This window comes from Nycticebus coucang, chromosome X (assembly GCF_027406575.1).
Source record: "Nycticebus coucang isolate mNycCou1 chromosome X, mNycCou1.pri, whole genome shotgun sequence".
Classification (NCBI taxonomy): Eukaryota; Metazoa; Chordata; class Mammalia; order Primates; family Lorisidae; genus Nycticebus; species Nycticebus coucang.
Genome location: NC_069804.1, coordinates 133,103,681 through 133,122,339, shown reverse-complemented (window position 1 = coordinate 133,122,339; position 18,659 = coordinate 133,103,681). Strand labels below are relative to the sequence as shown.

Below are 18,659 nucleotides of genomic sequence, written 5' to 3'. Positions count from 1 at the left end.
GGATCCTCAATGCTACTGATCTATCCTCTGCTTCCTTATGCTCATGGCCCTTACAAATGTGCTCAGTCACTTTATCTGACCTCATTCCATACCTGGGAATCCAGGAGTTCCTGGGAATCCTGATGGACCATATGAGCCAGGGATAATACAAGGCAAGGTGACTCCTGTAAATGGTAACACGTATGCATCTGGTGAACCCACTGAGTCAGGGAAGATTTCCCCCCATTTTGCTCCTTTACTTACACTCCATTTAATGGGATAGACAAGTTCTCTCTATTCAGCATCTGGGAGCCCACACAGGAAAACTGTGGCATCAGAAGCTGTTGTGAGTTACCAGCCGTACAACTACTTACAGATGAGAATGCCCCCAGTGTCCAGGTGCCAGGATGTTACTTATCAAATCATTAGTGCTCACTGGGCAAGCAGTCACCTATGCAGCAGATGTTACCCAATAAGTTTTCCTAGAGGCAGCCTATTCAGGAACAGCAGCAAACAGCAATTGCCTGGTTGCCCTGCCCTCAGAGCTCTCCCTTGGATGGGTGCCTGGGGTTCTTCCTAAGGGTCCATTGTGCCCATATGACTGGATGGAAAGGTACGAAGACTCCTCAAGTTGACTTTGTCTACCCTTTTCTTGGAACAAAGCTTTCCTCAAGCCATTGTTGTTGTTGTTTTTTTTTAATATACTACATTTGGGGTCTACTGCAACCTATTGATTGTCCTTGGGCAGATGTACCCGTATGTCTCTACCAGGCAAACACTGAAGACCACTCTCTTTCTTGGCCATGACAGGCAAATGGTGACCCCTCCCTCAGCTCCTTATTTGAAGCTGTCAACTCTGCTATGTAGGGAGAAGGAATAGTCAATTTCAATATTCAAGATGTCAAAATTCACATGCACAACCCTTCCCCTAGAAAATTCTTTCTTGCTCATTCATACTACAAGTTAAAAGAGCCTATAAGATTATGGGGGGGTTTAATAAAATACTGGTGAACAAACTGTATGTCGGCTCCCTCAAGTGCCACTTACAAATAATTGCCATGCTAATTAAAATTAGTCTTGCCTATTCATTGAAACGATCCCCCAAGGTCTGCTTTAAACCACAGAGCCAACAGTTTTAATAAAGTTCTATAGCCTTTGCCTGCACTTAAAATAAATCACAAGTTGTATTTCTGAAAAAAATATATAAAGCCTATGATTCAGACTGCTTATTCAACTGGCTAGCATGCTTCCTTCAAGCCTACTTTTATTTTCCTAATTCAAGATTGAATACTAAACAGTCTAATGTATTGGTTAAGAGGTTGGGTGCTGAAACCAGACAGATTGAGCTGGTGTCTTAGTTCTGCTACTAACCAGATGAGATGTGTGGACAAGATACTTCAACCTCTCTCTCTGAGCCTCATGTGTTAACTACCTCTCAATGCTGTGTGTGTGTGTGTGTGTGTGTGTGTGTGTGTGAAGATTATATGAAACAGGGCTATTAGAATCTAGCACAGTGCCTGGCACTCTGGTATGTGCCCAATTAATACTAGTTATTATTTTATGCCAGGAGGAGTATTCAGAAGAATTCCTAGAAGGCCATACCCTGGTTTCTTTCTTCTTTCTTTCTTTTTTTTTTTTTATTAAGTCTTTTGTACATAGATCATAAATACATTTATGCCTTTTTCAATGTGTTGATTATCTGTACAAATTGGAGTGCTTACATCATACTAATCAACATAGCTTTCACCTCATTTACCCAATTATATAGCATTAGGACATTTGTGTTCTACACATGATACATCCAACTTGTACTTGCAATGTGCTACCTCAGTCAGGTTGGTGACACTACTTGTAGCCAAGCTAGCAACTGTCTTTTAGACCTCAGGTTTCCATAGTCATATTACCATAGGAGGAAAGATGGCCATAGGCCTGGATCCTCCTCCATAGGTGGTCACACCCACCTCCATCCTGCCAGATGCTGAGATGGCAGAACTATTTCTGATAGTGATTTCCCTACTATAGAAATACGTTCTATAGGCAAAAGTGCTTCATGATGAGATGCTTCTCTGGGAGGGGCTTCCAACCCTGTGCTTGACTCGGGGCCTGGGTCCTTTGAACTAGGCTGAAGAATTGCCTCCATAGATGTATAGATGGTTTTGTGAGAGGGACCCTGCAAAAGACTCTCTTGTCTCTCACTATCTCAATAACCCATTGGCTCCAATGTCAAACCCTACCAGTACAGTTCTATTGATCTATGTCTTAGGAACAAACTTAGTAAACTAAAAACATCCCTGAGCTGGGTCTGAACATGAACCCATCCACCCTTAATTTATCAGATCAGTTTAATAGCTTCTTTTCACCGGTGACAGCAGATTTTAAAAAGCCTTTAGAAGATGGGGCTGAGGACAGGCATCTGGAAAGATTCCAGGACAGGAAAAATAATGATCAAAGGGAAGGTGGGTAGAAAACCAGAGGGAATCAAGGACATTTTTCCCTTCCTACTTTTGCCTCAAACCTGTACACCACACCACACTTTTGTATTGCAAGTAGAAGTTCCAAATGGTGAGAAGGGAAGTCCTTCAAGTCATCCTGGTATCAGGCTCTTTGACTTCACATCTTGGCTTCTGCTTTACATTCCTCAATTCAGAGCCTTCTCAACAAAGCAGAAATGTGCTTACCTATGTTCTGTTTTGGAAGCACAACACAGGAAATAATTGTTCAGATTTTTCCCCATTAATGAAAAAATTTGTCTTCAGAATAGAAAGGACTTCTTGCTATCAAGATTCTAACATCTGGTCAGGCACGGTGGCTCATGCCTATAATCCTAGCACTTATAGGTGAGTGGATTGCTTGAACTCAGGAGTTCGAGACCAGCCTGAGCAAGAGAAAGACCTCATCTCTAAAAATAGCCAGGCGTTGTGGCAGGTGCCTGTAGTCCTAGCTACTTGGGAGGCTGAAGCAAGAGAATCACCTGAGCCCAAGAGTTTGTGTGAGCTATGATACAAGGGTGCTCTACCCAGGGCGACACAGTGATACTCTGTCCCCGAAAAAATAAAAATAAAGAAATAAATAATAATATATATATTTAATGAACTTGTAGTTTGTGTCATTTTATTTTATTTATTTATTTATTTATATTATTGGGGATTCACTGAGGGTACAATAAGCCAGGTTACACTGATTGCAACACCTCAGTTTGTTCTGTGTCCAATGAATAAAGATCAGATATACCTGGGTCCTTCCAGGTACCTCCCAAGGCAAGTTATTACCCCAGTTAAGTTCAGAGAATTAAATTGGCGAAGGTAGAGATCAGCCAAGCGACAGATATGCAGAAGGAAACCAGCCCCTCTCAGAGCGCACTTATTCCTGTGCTCCCCCTGCAGGAGCTCTGTGCCAAGGAGCCTCCAAAGCAGTGCCAGTCAGCCTCATATCACCCCATCCCAAACATGGGCTCTAGTGTGGTACTCAGGCTGTTGTGAGCATCTGAGACAAAGGTGAACAAAAAAGGTGTGTCTGGCCAACACTGGTGTGCAAGAACCCATAGACTTGGCTAGCTCTCACCTCCCTCTGTGTCTAAGTCTCCTCTCCCGACCTTCTCCCCACAGCAGCAGTCACCTAGAGCCATCAAGTAAAGAAGAAAATCAAACCAAGACAGAAATCCCTTGAGGCAGCAGCTCAGATATGCCCACTAACCAACTCCCCCGTCTGAACTGAGTGGAGAGCACTGGCACCCACACAGGATAAGGCACACAGTTGCCACACTTCAGTAACAAGCAGGGTGATTGATACCATGAGCATCTGGGGCAGAGCCTCTTTGCAAACAGCCAGTTGTCTGCTTGCCCAAAGCTTGTAATAATTCACACTACTAACTCAAAAGGCTTCTGATGATTACATTCCCTTTCCTAGCAATCCAGCTGTCCTAGCCCAGGCTACTATTGATTGGAGTGGGCACATGTAGGAATTACATCTTAATTTTTCAAAGCAAATGAAATGGTTATAATGCAAATGTCTGGGGCCTACAGTTTATTCGTTTTTAAAATTGTATGGCAAGGAAGCTAGGTTTGGTGTGTCCATGAAGTTCATGTGTAATTTAAAATAGCCAACTATTTTAAATTGTACATGAACTTCATGGACACCTTGTATTTCGTTGCCGTAGAAACAAAGACAGCTAATGTTGTTTATTGAAGTAATTTTTTCCTTTCTTTTTTTTCTTCCTGGAGGCAGGGGTTCTTGCTATGTCGCCCAGACTGGACTCAAACTCTTTGACTCAAGAGATCCTCCCACCTTAGCCTCCCAAGTAGCTGGTATTATAGGTGCATGACACCACACCTGGCTTGAAGTAATTTTTTCCAATTCTTGGTACTGCAACAAGGACATTGCTATGGTTTGAACATGGTTTGTCACCACCAAAACTCGTGTTGAGGCTTGGTTCCCAATGTGGTGGTGTTAGGGAGGAGGCATCTTTGAGAGGTGACCAGTTTGTTAAGATGGATTAATCTCCATAGAATAGATTAGTTCTCATGGAAATATTAAGTTCCCACAAGAGCAAGCTGTAATAAAGTGAGGTTGCTGCTAGCATTTGGCCTCTTTGCCATGTGCCCTTCTGCTTTCTGCCATGAGTTTAAGAACACAAGGCCCTCACCAAATGAGATACCCAAACCATGAACTAAATAAATCTCTTTTCTTTATAATTATCTAGTCTCAGGTATTCTGTCATAGCAACAAAAAAAAAAGACAGATAATTTTTCTTGCATAAGGCATCTCCTGGGCTAGTGCTTACTATATATCATTATATTCCTAAGACTTTCCTGTGTTAAGAGACTAGTGAAGTGTGGGATAGAAATGGTATCAAGGGCTTCCTTCTGTTGACTCAGGCTGTTCTCAAAACAGTTGCAATGTTGATAATACCCTTATTTGGGGTTATGTAAGTTTGTAGGTATCCTGCTATTATCACACAGTTTAAAACTCAGTTCCCTGTAAAATGGGCTGAGATAGAGTAGAGACAACTGGGATGGGGCAGTGGAATGACCATGAGTAATGTCTCTGGGGACAGAGCTGGAAGCAAAGCTACAGATGACACCAGAACTTCCAAGAGACAGAATGATTTGGCTTGATAAAAGCTCTCAGCCTTCTTAAGAAGTTTTGAAAAGAAATACAGAGGCGCCATAAAATCCATGTGCAATTTTAAATTGCATGCTATTTTAAACTGCACACGAACTTTATGGAAACCTTGTATTTATTTGGTTTTAAAAATCGTGAGTCATCAAGGTTTGAGTTGTAGCATCATTCTCATTATATAAAAAATAGATTTTAAAATAAATAAAATTTTGTAAGACATGGCATCCTGCCGGGTTTTTTTCTTTATTCTGAATTCTTTTTTTTTTTAGAGACAGTCTCACTTTGTCGCCCTCCGTAGAGTGCCGTGACATCACAGGCACCCGCCACAGCGCCCGGCTACTTTTTGTTGCAGTTTGGCCTGGGCTGGGTTTGAACCCGCCACCCTTGCTATATGGGGCCAGCACCCTACTCACTGAGCCACAGGCGCTGCCCCTTGATTCCGAATTCTTCAAGGTGAAAATGTAGAGGAAGGAGAAATAGGCCTATAAGAAATAGCCCCTCCATTATTGGGAAGCCCCTTCCTTCTGCAAATAAATATTAGTCTCTTTTGGAACGTTGCATTATCCTAGGTAGGTTGAGAAACTCTAAGAAGTATTACTCATCTTCCCTAGTATCCAGAGGCTTGCAGTGTAGTTGGGAAAAGTCAAAGCATTAATGGAAGGAAATGTATAATTTAAGTAGCAATGGCATACTGTAGAGGTCAAAGAGAAAGCTTAATGGAAGAAGTGGGGCTTATTTTGAACCCTGAAAGAAGGATATTAGGTGACTACATAGAGAAAAGGTGAAGAGCATTTCAGATGAAGGCAACATGGGCAAATCTTTGAGTTAAAAGTGAACAAGTTATGTTTGGGTACAGTGAGGAAGACTGGAATCTTAAGTGTTTTTTTTATCATGAAGAGTGTGATATATGAAAGAAAAGGTTAGTTGTGCCCATGTTTGAAGACTTTTAAATTTTGGGCTGAGAAGTTTGGACATTATCTTCTATTCAAAGGTGACCATTTATGGCTTTGCACTAGAGGAGTAATATGATACTGGTACTTTATAGGTAGTAAATTGGTTGCAGTGTTTATGGTAGAATTGAATGAGAAAACTCTAGAGTTAGGAGATGAAAAACTACTTAGGAAGCTGTCATTTACTCACTAATCCATCCAACCACCCAACCATTCATTTATTCCAACTTGCATATAGATATTTGATAAACTAGGCATAGGATAATGAAACAATTTAGTAGCAAGAAGAGGCATTGCAAAGGAAAAATAAGACATAATTCCAAATTTTCAAACTTCAAATAAGTATAAGAGGTGTGGTGCTACTAATGGAAACAAATAAGTTGTGAAAACATAAAAGTTAGGGTGAAGAACTCTTCTGGCTGTATGGAAGAAGACCAGTTATTAGCATGGCACCTTCAAAATCTATAAGCAGGACTGTCACTCTTTATAATTCCTGAAATTCAAGTAGAGAAAAGTTAAAGAAAGGGGAGGGAGTTAAGGTATCAAATGGGGATTAGACTAGATGCAACAAGGGTCTCTGCCCAATCTGAGATTCTATGAATTGAGGAAAGGTTCTTTCCTAATAATATTATTACCATACAAGTTAGAGGACACCTTGTCCAATCTCCCACTCATTACTTTGCTAACATTTGCAATAAAAAGTCATCCTGCTTCTCTTTGAACTTTTCCAAGGATTATGTACTCATAACCTCCCTAGGTAGCTCTGCTACATTTTCTGACTGCACTGTTAGGAATCACGATGTAGAGCAAAATCTATATTGTTCTGTCCTGTAAAGCTTACTGCGATACAACTATAATCCTTTTTTCACATGAAAACCCTTAAGAGGATTGAAAATAGTGATTATGGTCAGCCAAGTCTCTTCTTACGATGCATTTCATGCCTCTGAGTCATGAAATGGAAACACTGTCTACTCTACAACGGATTGAAGTTTCTAAGTCCAAAGCCATATGATTCCATGACTCACCTGGACGCCCACGGGGGCCTTGTTGCCCTGGTAATCCATCTATTCCTTTATCTCCAGGAAGCCCACGAGGTCCAGGAGGTCCTGGAAGCCCCATCCCTGGGGATCCAATTGGACCAAGAGGGCCTTTTGCACCAGGAAGTCCTGGTAACCCCTTTTCGCCTGGGAAGCCTTGTCCACCGTCACCCTGGACAACACAAAAAGAATGAAAGTTTAACTCGGAGACTCACCTGCAGAGCCCTCTGCCTGTAGGAAAGAGGCAACCAGTGTGACTGAAGTTTTATGTTTTGTTAAAACTTTCTAGCACTCTAGTTTATCAATCAACCTCCTCTGACTTTAGTGGAAATGAGTCTGGGCACCTCTGGATGATCCAATAATGAAAATGCTTCTAGATGGGGGTTGGAGGAAAGGGCAGGAAACAAGCAGAATGTCAACCCTTGAGATCACAGAAAGTGTCTGGATTACTTGAAAGGGAAAGCCATTGAGAATCTGAAGCATTTTTAAGTGACATAATCACTTATTACCAGATTTATCAAATGAGATGATGACTTATTCTGAGAAAAAAATTGTCATTTTACAGGAAAAAAACCCATGGAGTGAAAAACATCAGTGGCAGAGGCAGAGTGAGACACACTGGACTCTCTCTGTTCGTCCCTATCTCATGATCATGAGATACCCTCCATCTTAAAGTCAGGTGTGAGGATTTATAGAGCTAATCACTCAGTAATGATCAACTTACCAGAAGGCCGGGCAGACCTGGTAGACCTGGTACTCCATCCTTGCCTGGAGATCCTGTGCTACCAGGGAACCCTTGGGAGCCATGCTCACCCCGGTCCCCTGGCATCCCTGATCTTGTGCTGATAGTTGGTTCCCCCTTCTCTCCTTTGAGGCCTATAAGACCTGGAGGCCCCAATAAACCCTGGCAGAGAGACAGAGGGCATAATCAAGAGAGGCACACTTCACAGATTTCTGGCACCTAGCATATTTGTGACCTAAAGCCAGTCTCTTGGATACATTCTGACATCATTCTGGGCACTTGATTATGTTGTCATCTGAGGTAGTAACTGCCCATTTGTAGCCTTTATTAATTTTATCTTATTTCTCTTACCAACTTGTGATTTGACCCATTTTCTGTATTCTTTATAAATTTTGAAATCTTTGAGGAAGGGAATATCATCTTAATTCCTACTTTATCTTCAGGGCCCAGAACAGTGTTAGGCAAATGTGAACAATCTTGTGGAAAGAAGGAAGGGAGGGAAGAGGGAAGGTAGACAGCTTAAAGCAGAAAGGGACTTTAGTCAGACTTCTTCATGTTGTAAATCAAACCTCCAAAGCTTTACTTTATCCCCACTTTTTTATGTCCTTTAGGAATGTGATGGGGGAGTGAGGGACACCTGAAAGCCCCTATTACTCCCTAAGGGCCAAATTTTGGCAAAACTTACTGGAGGCCCTGCTGGGCCCTGTGTGCCCAAGGAGCCTGGATCTCCTCTGGTTCCTTTAAGACCTGGAAGGCCTAGGAGACCTTGTGGCCCAGGTAGGCCTCGTTCCCCTGGTGGTCCGGAGTTGGGGACTCCACCATCACAAGCACAAAGACCTGAGTCCCCTGGGGAAAAAAGACAACATAGAACAAAGTGGGCCCTTTTTTTAAGAAGAAGGAAGAACTGATAGTGATTATTTGTGACTTGAACAATTCCATGGAGGGAATCAGAAGGTCTACAGAGAACAGACTCAAATGAACTTTGTTCATTCTTCATCAGAGTGTGTCTATGCTAGTGATTCAGATTTTATTAGTCTGAAATTAGGCCCAGCTATCAGTGAGCCTACTGTGCAGCCAGGGTTGAGAACCGCCGACCTATACTAACCAACCGAAAGCCTGGAATCTAAGTCACTCAGAAGTTCTCTTTCCCAAAACATCTTCTCCCCTGATATTTTTACACATGAGGCAAACATAAAATAAAATGATAATAGGGATGCATCAAAGCACCTTTAGGAGTTATCAAGGTGTTGACTAGCACTATGGCCCAACCACCTATACCTTCTATTGTTATGGTCTGGAAAATGAGAGTTGGTGCCAATATAGGAGATTCTGAGTTCCCCTAAGATCCTGAAGGGTCTCCTCCTATTTCTAGGAAATTGATAATCCCTGAAATTCTAAGAGAACACTCTGTTCTTCAGATTAGTATTTCTAAGTTGTGATCCATGGACCTTCTGCATGAGTCACCTGTAACACTTATTTATAAGACAACTTTCTGGGCCCCATCCCAGTCCTAATCAATCAATCTCAGGAGACTAGACCTAACAGTCTAATTTTTAACAGTCTTCCCTAGATGATGCTCATGTACAATGAAGCTTGAGAATCACTATCCCTATTCCAGACTTAGAGGAAACATTTTGGCTTCCTGAAAATACAGAAGGGGAAGCATCAGAGCTGTCTCTTTTTGTAGGAGTGAGAATGGTATCGAGAAATACACCAAGTCTATAATGAGTCAGGGAAGGGCCAAAATTAACATCCCAGGCCCAAACTTGTAGTTTAACACCATTCCCCCCTCGAATGGTCTTCTTTGGATCTGAATAGCAGAGATCAAGCTTTCATAAATTTCTTAACTAGATCCTACACTTAGTAACATTTTATGACAGGGCAATGAGAAAGGAGAGGAATAAGAAGTTAGAACTCTGAGGCTGAGGAAAGCTTTTAATTCCTTGAGAGAAGAGGAAAAATCTCAGATACCTGAAACCCCTAGGGCATCTCCCAAATTGCTTTTCAGTCAGTAGTTATGCTTCTTTCTAGACCCTGGCCTAGTTTGTGACCATAATGAATTGACTTATTTGAGTATCTTCCCCTCCATGTAAGGAATGGGGAAATTACCCAAACACAGTGAGAAGAAGGAGAGAATTAGTACAGCTGAAGGCTGGGGTCATTAATCAGTTCTCCAATCTCAGTGGGAACGGGAGTTGTTTTCCTGGAGCCAGTCACCTTTTTCAGAGTCTCAAGTCTTGACTTGTTCAGAGCCCTTTCCTCTAGGTTGAGGGTAGTAAGTGGCTTCCAATCCCTGGACTTGCAAACTAGGAGGGGTTGCAGTATGTGCTGGCTAACACTCTAGGTTGCTGCCAATAGCTTCTGCAGGTGGAAGGATATGGGAAAAATAGCCTGAAAGCAACCTTGTCTCGTGTCAGCCTCAGTCTTAGAGGCCCACATATAGCACTTCCAATAATCTTACAATCAAAGCTCCAATCAAAATATACAATTGCTTCTGTTCAGGTTCCTAAGGCTGTTGTTTTATTCATTCTCCATAAGGCCTTCTCTAGGGAGTGTGGGGGATCAAGAAACTTAAGGGAACAAAATCACCTTTTACTCCTTTAAGGCCTGGGTTTCCTTTTGGCCCTTGTTCGCCTCGGAGACCAGGGATCCCTGGCTCTTTGCTGTGCAGGATTTCATGGTCAAATGCTGGACCTGCAGGAAAAAGGAAACGTAAGAGACCAGCAGCTTATATAAGCCTGATGACTCATCAGACTCACCACAGCACCTCAATCACCAAAGCTTGAGTCCTTGAGGCTCAACAACACTCAGGGAGGAAGCAAACAAATAAAATTCAACATAGAGACCCCAAGTCTGCAGCAAGGAGCCAGCAGGGTCTTCTGTTGGTTCAATTCACACTAGTACTACTTATAGAAAGTCTACCATGTCCCAGGCACTGTACTAGACACTGGGGATATACAAATGAATAAAGTAGCTTCAGTAACTCAGCAGTCCCAGAAAGCTCCCTTGGGACTAAAGAGGAAACTGCTACAAGCTGCAGTGGTCATGGGATTTACACAACAAAGAAATGTGCTGCACAATATTTCTAGCCTTTCTCTCAGAATCTTGAATCCCATACTGAGGTAGAAGATTTAAGGAGGAGAAGCCCCAAGGACATGTAGGCTTTTAGCAGCTCTCATGAGGATCTAGGCTTGGCTTTACTTTTCCTCCTTAGGCTTTCAGCTCGCCCCATTGGACCCCTATGGACCAGAAGAAGTTTAAAAGAGCCAATGCTGCTTCTTTAGGAGCTGCAAAAATAGAGGCCTAGGGGCTGAGAACAGTGAAAGATGGAATGGGAATGGGTACAAAAGTTAGGCTTTATGTAGCGTTTGATCACTAAGAAGGCCTTACTACCCTGTTTCCCCGAAAATAAGTGTCTTATTTTAAGGTGTGCTCCCAAAGATGCGCAAGGTCTTATTTTCAGGGGACGTCTTATCTTTCCTGTAAGTAGGTCTTATTTTCGGAGGATATCTTATTTTCGGGGAAACAGGGTAGCTTATTCCTTGAGGGAGAAAATTCTGCTGCAGCTGATAACTGCTTAGAGACGGCTCTGACTCGGTGAGCATGGGGCCTTCACTGCTACCTCTTTGCAGTTATCATGTGTCCTGGTTTAGCTGTTTCACCTGTGAGATGTTCCCTCAAAAATCATGACTGTTCTGCAGTCTGGGTAACACCTGAGTCTCCAGACTGAAGAGAGAAATGAACAACTTACCAGGTAGGCCTGGTGGGCCTGGTGGACCTGGTGGGCCGGGCCAACTATCTCTGCCAGGGAGGCCATCTGGCCCAATTGTCTTGCGGCCTGGGTTTCCTCGGTCCCCCTTCAGGCCCGGAAGTCCTTGGGGCCCTAAGGCACCTGGGACACCTGAAAGGATAAGCCCCCACACAAATGCTCATCACATCACCCTGACATTTGGGGTATTCCAGTCAGGGTCGTATATTGGAAACAACCCAAGTGAAGAATGTGGAAAAGCATTTGCATTTTTCTTGTACCAGAATTAGAAGGGTCCCTAGGGATCAATCAGCCTAACCTCTAGGGACACTGAGGCCCAAAGAAGACAGGAAACAGTTAGGGGCGGCCCACAGTTTCTTGGTAGCAAATTTGAGAGGAAACCCTGGGTCTCCAGCCTCCCAGTTCTCAAGGTTTTCTGCCTTGGTGCTGGGGCCGGCTAGACCTTTTCCTAGTGGCTGCTTTAAAAGTGTAATCATCCTTATAGAATTCTAGCCAATATCCAAGGGATTTAGAAACTGGTGACCTTAAAAGTAATGTCTTGGGCTTTATATCTAGGACATCACTGCTTTCCAAACTCTGGCATGCCCTTTTTCTGCCTGCCACTACAGAATGACTTATGAGTATGCCCCTGTGTTGAATGGTTCAAAGGTGTCATCCATAGGATCCTGGGACCATTTAGTGCTGAGTTAAGATGAGAGTGAGGGTACAGGCACAAACCTCTCCCTCTTGGCAAGCATCAGCTGGGCTGGCACATCCACAGAAGAGTGACATGGCTCTAGCAGCTCAACACAGGACCCCTCTGGTTGCTGTAAACCTCAGTGACAGTCAGTGATTGCCTATCCAGTTATGGCACATGATTTAAGCCAAAGTAAAGCACCTCACCCAGGCCCTACCCCTCCTGCTAGCTAGCAGTAGGAAATCTACTGACTATGGCCTATCTCTCCTTTGACTTTGGCTAAGTGTGTGCCTAAACCCAGAGGTACAGACAGGGATGCTGGAAACCACAGTGTATAGAGGGATGATCTGTGCAGGGGATGGGTTATTTTATTTTCACCTGGTAATGATGGCAAGCCAGGCATACCAGGGAGGCCACGCACACCCTTAATGCCTTCGTTTCCTCTCAGACCTGGGAGGCCTGGTACACCACGATCTCCAGGATAACCTGCCATTGTAATGACAAGAAAAGCAGTAAGCAAACACAGAGGAGGCCCACAAATGCCCCGCTAAAAATGCAGAGAGCTGCCCTGGGGTTAGATGTGCCTTACTTCCCAGGTAAGAATGGCCTCACGTGACAATGGGCCCACTGGAGTTGAGGCTCCACTAGCATTAAGAATTGGTCTGGCTAGAGTATGCCTTCCATGATAAGTTCTGCTAAGTACTAGGAAGGTTCTACTACTACCAATGTGCTGTAGTTTCTCAAATGTCTACCATTTGGGTTAATATGTTACTATTTACATTATATGTATAGACTTAGGTTTCCTGGGAGTGGGACACAGGAAGCCACTGTTAACTATTAATACCTGAAAGGGTATGGGCCTCAGAGAATGAGAGAAGAAGGATAGGTCAGGAGACCCATGTGGAAGAGATATTAGAAGAAGTCTTTGGTCAAGCAAGAAGTAGTTGGAAATAATAGGTATCTGAATCTTTGGAGAAGGCAAAAGGAAAAGTTGGGTATAGACAAATAACTAGGACAAGGAGAGGAAAAAACAAGTTTTCTAAGCATCATACTGTTGATGGCTCTCAACCACTTGCCCTGCCAACCAAAGAAAATTTTCCAGTTCCTATGAAATTGTCGAGCTCAAGCATGCACAGGATCATCTATATGAGACTCTGAGTGTTCCACAGTATCGAGCCAAAGTCAGTCCAGCCAGGGAGAATGTCAATTCTTCCCTAAGCATCCCAGAAGAACTATTGTTACTAAATTCAGGCCCAGGAAGACCCAAATCCTAGTCTTGGTGTACCCAACACAAAAATGGGGTGCCGGGATTGGCTTCTGTGCCACAGAGATTGGAGTTAGCTTTATTCCCAAGCTCAGGACCCACATGAAGCCCTTGGGACTACTGGGTTTAGCAGCAATCCAGAGTCTAACAAAGCATCTTTTTAACAATTTCAGGGGATATAGTATTTAACCCTGTGTCTTTTTTTCCTCCACTCAAATTATAGAGAAGTTGCACCTGGAATCACGGCACCATCTGTATCAATGAAAACATCTGGGCCTGGCAGGCCAATGCTGCCCTTTTCACCCTGCAAAGATTAAACACATTAAACACAAGTATTACCATGACTTTATCACCCAAGATCCTTCCAGACCTATCTTTAGGAAAATGAAAGGTTCCTTGTTCTATAACTCCTGATTTTCAGGGTTAACTAGTCCACAGGTTAATTTTAAAGTCCCATAAATTTTAAGATGATGGAAACACAAGGCAGAACATAGGCCTGACAGTTGCAAACCTGACAAGGACAAGGGCCCCACTCAAGGACAATCTGCTTCTGGGCCTGGGAAATATATCATAGACAGAGACAACGTGGCTGTCTCTAACACATGCTAAGGAGGGAGCACAGTTTCAGCTTTTTTCCCACCCTCAGAAGGCCTGGGACTCTGCTACTGTCACTACCCTTGTTAATGGATAATGTCACACAGAGGAAGTCAAAGGAGTCCCAAAACTTCCAAAAGAGGGATCAGGTACCAGAATCAGATATAATGACATATGTAGACTGGGTGGTGGGAGCTGCATGCCCCAGTTTCAGGCAAAAGGGTATGCATTGTCTCTAGAGAACTTAAAAATGGTAATAAAACCTGACTGGCAATTCCAAACAATGTCAAAATATTCCTCCTCTTAGGGTTGGACTTACTCCCACTAGCCCCTGACTCCTAGTTTATCACTGATCAAGCAGCATCTAAGAAAGGCTTATCCCAAGCTTTTTGTGTTGAATATAGGTTGTATGCATTTCTTGAGAAAAAGTGATATCTAAAATGTCAAATTATTAAAAGTACTTCCTCTCATATGTAGGTATTTATGGTACTTGTTCACCTTTCTACCTTCCCAACCCTAGATTTTCACTTCCCAACAACATTACCTTAATTCCTGGGAGTGCATTAAGCCCAGGGAAACCTGGGGACCCCTTCTTGCCCTGTAACAGAAACAGTTACCACTAAGTTGAAAGTATAGGAGCTTAAGAAGGGCTGGTCTTTGGATTAAGCCTGATAAAATGGCACAGGGATCTCAGCTAGCATCCAGGGTCTGTATGGCTTGTATCTGACTCTGGAAGCTGTAAAGTCTTCCAGAAGGCAACATGGCAGTAGGTAGCCAACTTACATACAGCATGTCCATAAAGTCTGTGTGCAATTTACTATGTTAAACTATTTTAAATCACACACAAACTTTATGTCCTCCCTGTATTAGGAGTATTCATCTTAAGGGTAGAGGTAGATATAAGCAGGTTGGGCCTTCCCAGTTCCTAATAATATGCCAAAGATGGATGACCACAGCATGGCATGGCAAGGCACCAAATATGATGCCTGGATACCCATCTTCTTGGGTGAAAACAAAAGAAGAGGGTGGCGATTATACCAATAAAAGGGGGGAGGAATGATTTCTATAATAAGTGATGTCTTCTTTTGCTCATGTTAATAAAGCAAGGAGGACTTTTGATTAGGATTTTATACATCAAAGTTTTAATGATATTAATCAAAATACCTGTGTTCCTGGAGGACCATGGACTCCTTCTGAACCCATAGGGCCCTGTAAAGAGAATAGCCACCACACCTTAGAAAGATTAATAGCCTGCACTAGAAACAGCCAGTAGACTTACAAAACAAAGCTTTCCAACGGAGTTCAGGATTTAACAGCTCCTAAAATCAAGTAAGAGAATGTTCCTAGACCTGGCTTCTTTCTAAGCAATAATCCATCAGGCTGAAGAGCCACATGGAGCATTTTTAAAGAGCTAAATAAATGGAAACATTTTAAATAGTAGGTGGAATTTGGTAGAAGGGTAGAAGGTGGTATTATATTTAGTCTGCATTAGTTCCAAGTCAGGAGATTTTTAAATAGATCATGGGGGGGCCTCTTGTCTTCCACTTCACATGCATTATTTGTTAGTGATTATGTGTTTTCAAGACAAGGGAGAAAGAAAAGTAGAGAAAGAGGCAGGGTAATGGATGAACATTGTTAAATACTCAAAGGACTCTTAACAAACTGCATGGCAAAGCAAAAAATAAAATTCTCTAACATGTTACTTTTTCAAGACTAAGGTTGGCCAACTGCTTCTAGCTCAAGATGTACATGCCTGAAGGTAGGAATAAGAGAGGCTAATAGTTATTTATTTGTTTAAAGTGAGATTAATATTGGAAACCACTGACTGCAAACATCACTATGAACTTCCTAGGCTTGTTTCTATCCTGTAAAGATTGCATTTGGCACTCCTTCTTCCATTCCTGTGCCATCCCCCTGCCCACATTCACTTATAATAGAAGGGAATGAAAGTAAGCCAACAATCACATCATTCTTTACCCTAGAAGATAATTATACATGAAGGTTAGGAGAGTAATTAGGCTAAGTAGACATTTAGAGTAGAGGGTACACCATCCCTTATTGAAGGGAGCCACTCTGCCAAGGGAACAGGGCTAAATAGAGAGAAGGAAGTCTTAGGAACATGTCAGAGGGTTGAGGAAGAGAAACAAGAGAAGCCTAGGTGGCCATCATGTTACATAAAATAAAGAAGCAAATAAGAAAGAAAATGGACCAGGTGATAGGACAGACCCAGGCAAGCAACATTCCAGGTTCGTACCCGAGGTCCTGGCAAACCAGGAATTCCTTTTTCTCCTTTTTCTCCAGTAGTTCCAAATCCCTAAAAAAAAAAGAAAACACAAGTTATAACATTCATTTTCTCATAAGTTTCCTGGCTCCATCCAAAGCAAGGAGGTAATTTCAAATCAGTTTCACTTTCCCATTTGAGAGGCTCACTGTGCTGAGTCTCTTGTCATCATTCATGCAGGGCTCCCCTTTGGTTTTAGAAGTAATGCCCCCCAAAACTGTTACATGCATTTATAACATGACAGGCTGTCAGTACAGGAATAATTAAATATATAACCTTGTTGATTTTACAGATGGGGAAACTAACATCCAAAAGCTTAAAAGTCAATGGTAATGCCAAGTGTTCTGACTACCATTCCAGAGCCCTTTCCCTAAGAGGTTGCCTTTCATCATCTAGGAACTTAATTCTTTGTTCCACAAAAGGAGGATTGTGCAAATCCATGGAGGCTGATACTAGGGAGATGGGATTTTTTCCCTTTGGAGACACAATGACCACGACATCCTTTTCAGTGGGAAGGAGTATGTCTCTCTAGGCATGGTGTAGAACCCTGCAGTTCCTGTTATGGGGGCTGTAGGGCTCTTGCCTGGCCATACGAGTACTCCAAAGGGGACTGTGAAATAGTCTTTAATTTTTCTTGCTCTGCTCATAAGAGGTGAGGGTTTGCAACCATGAGCATGACTTGGGGATTTTCTAGGGAGAAGCAGAGTATCCGAGAAGGAGAATGAGAGAGAGATTCTTTCCCTCTGGGTCTAAGGCAAACATATGAGTTGCCAAGATACAGAAAAGTTCATTATAAAAGTAGATAAAGCCTTTCACAGAAAACATAATTGAGGTCATTTTTTCATTGCTATTCAAAACTGTACTTTTTGGTGCACAGATTTTGGCAAAAAATAACATTTTAACCTATTAGGAGAGTAAAGAAGGCAGTGAAGCTTTCTCAAATGTAAGCCTGTAAAAGATACTAAATCTCCTCTTGTCCCCTTGATGTGACCTGGATCAGCTGGTGTGAGGGCACTGCTGCAATCCCATGTGTAGCTTTTTCTTCCTCTTACGTACATAGTCAGTATCCCAGTTTTTTTTTTTTTTTTAACTAGGGTTAAGGGTGTGTGCTCGTAATGGGTCCAATTCAAAGTACGCGTTGGTCCCTACTTGCCTTTTCTCTTTTCTACATCTATAATTGTGTGTCAAATACCTCAGCCCTCATGCTGAATGGAATTTCTAATTTGAAAGGTCTGTGCGTCAAACTGAATGCAAACTTGCTTGAAATCTTAGTTTTTCTGTCTCTCTTATTGGAAACCAAGGCATGCTGCCACCTGGTGGAACGTGTCTATTGACCTCTGAAGTGGAACACTTCCTGTAGCCTTCCCTGACCTGCCCATGAAAGCTGCTGTAGCCCATGCTGCCCCAAACTCTTAAAGCACCAAGACTGGTTGTGCATGAAAAGTTTTGTAAGCAAAAGGTCTACATCATACTCCCTTTTGTCCCTCCAAAAGATAGCAGCTGGAACACATACAAAGTAGTCCAGTAAATACTGGTAGAATTGAATGGGATAATGACCCAGAAAACAAAACTGTTGCAAATGGTGAAGGAAAGAATGTCCAGGAACTGTTTCATGACCCCCACCCTTCTTGCCCACAGTTACAAATACAAGTGGGCCTTGTATTCCTTCAGAAAGCACAAAGAGCCTCTGGATTCTTACTTCTGAGAGAGAGAGAGAGAGAGAGAGATCTGAGAGCTTTGCTATAGTGGAAACAAAAATAAATATGTAAAAATGTAAAAAATATAAAAAACAATGAAAGAAAGAAATTTGTGTGTATGCAGTAGAGCCAATAAAAGATAAGTGAGTTGGCAAGACAGTAACAGTGCTGTAGGCTCAAATTGTCTCCCAGTGCAGGGACCCTAAGGAACAAGCTGTTCTAGCGAGATGTCCTGGGACCCAGCCCTGTCACAGTTGGCCCTTATCATAAGTCATCCTGCAACCGCTGTTGCCACACCTCCTACTCACCCATGGCCCAGAAAGCCTCACTGGAGCACTAGCTTAGCTGTTTCCAGGCCTATTTTCCCAGGCGCTGGGCTCCTGGTACTTTTTGGTTCTGAGGAGGTGCAGAAACCTCACCTACCCTGTAGTTACCTCAGATTCACATAATAATTTCCTCAAGATTTGCCAGTTTCTTCTCTTTTCCCTCCCCTCATCTCTCCCGTTTTGTCTTCCCCTGTGTTTGCTAGTCCCTTGGACAGAAGGCACATGG

General features: G+C 42.7%; 1 protein-coding gene across 1 annotated transcript in view; it reads right to left on the bottom strand.

Moving 5' to 3' along the window:
• Positions 1–18,659, bottom strand: part of COL4A6 (collagen type IV alpha 6 chain) — a 333,285-nt gene that overhangs the window by 25,588 nt on the left and 289,038 nt on the right. The window contains exons 14-24 of the mRNA XM_053579523.1: positions 16,384–16,443; positions 15,294–15,338; positions 14,674–14,727; positions 13,770–13,839; positions 12,650–12,757; positions 11,578–11,727; positions 10,416–10,520; positions 8,512–8,672; positions 7,809–7,988; positions 7,073–7,256; positions 93–164 (exon numbers count right to left, since the gene is read on the bottom strand). Of these exons, the coding sequence (XP_053435498.1) occupies positions 93–164; positions 7,073–7,256; positions 7,809–7,988; positions 8,512–8,672; positions 10,416–10,520; positions 11,578–11,727; positions 12,650–12,757; positions 13,770–13,839; positions 14,674–14,727; positions 15,294–15,338; positions 16,384–16,443 (1,189 nt within the window). The remainder of the gene's footprint in view (positions 1–92; positions 165–7,072; positions 7,257–7,808; positions 7,989–8,511; positions 8,673–10,415; positions 10,521–11,577; positions 11,728–12,649; positions 12,758–13,769; positions 13,840–14,673; positions 14,728–15,293; positions 15,339–16,383; positions 16,444–18,659) is intronic.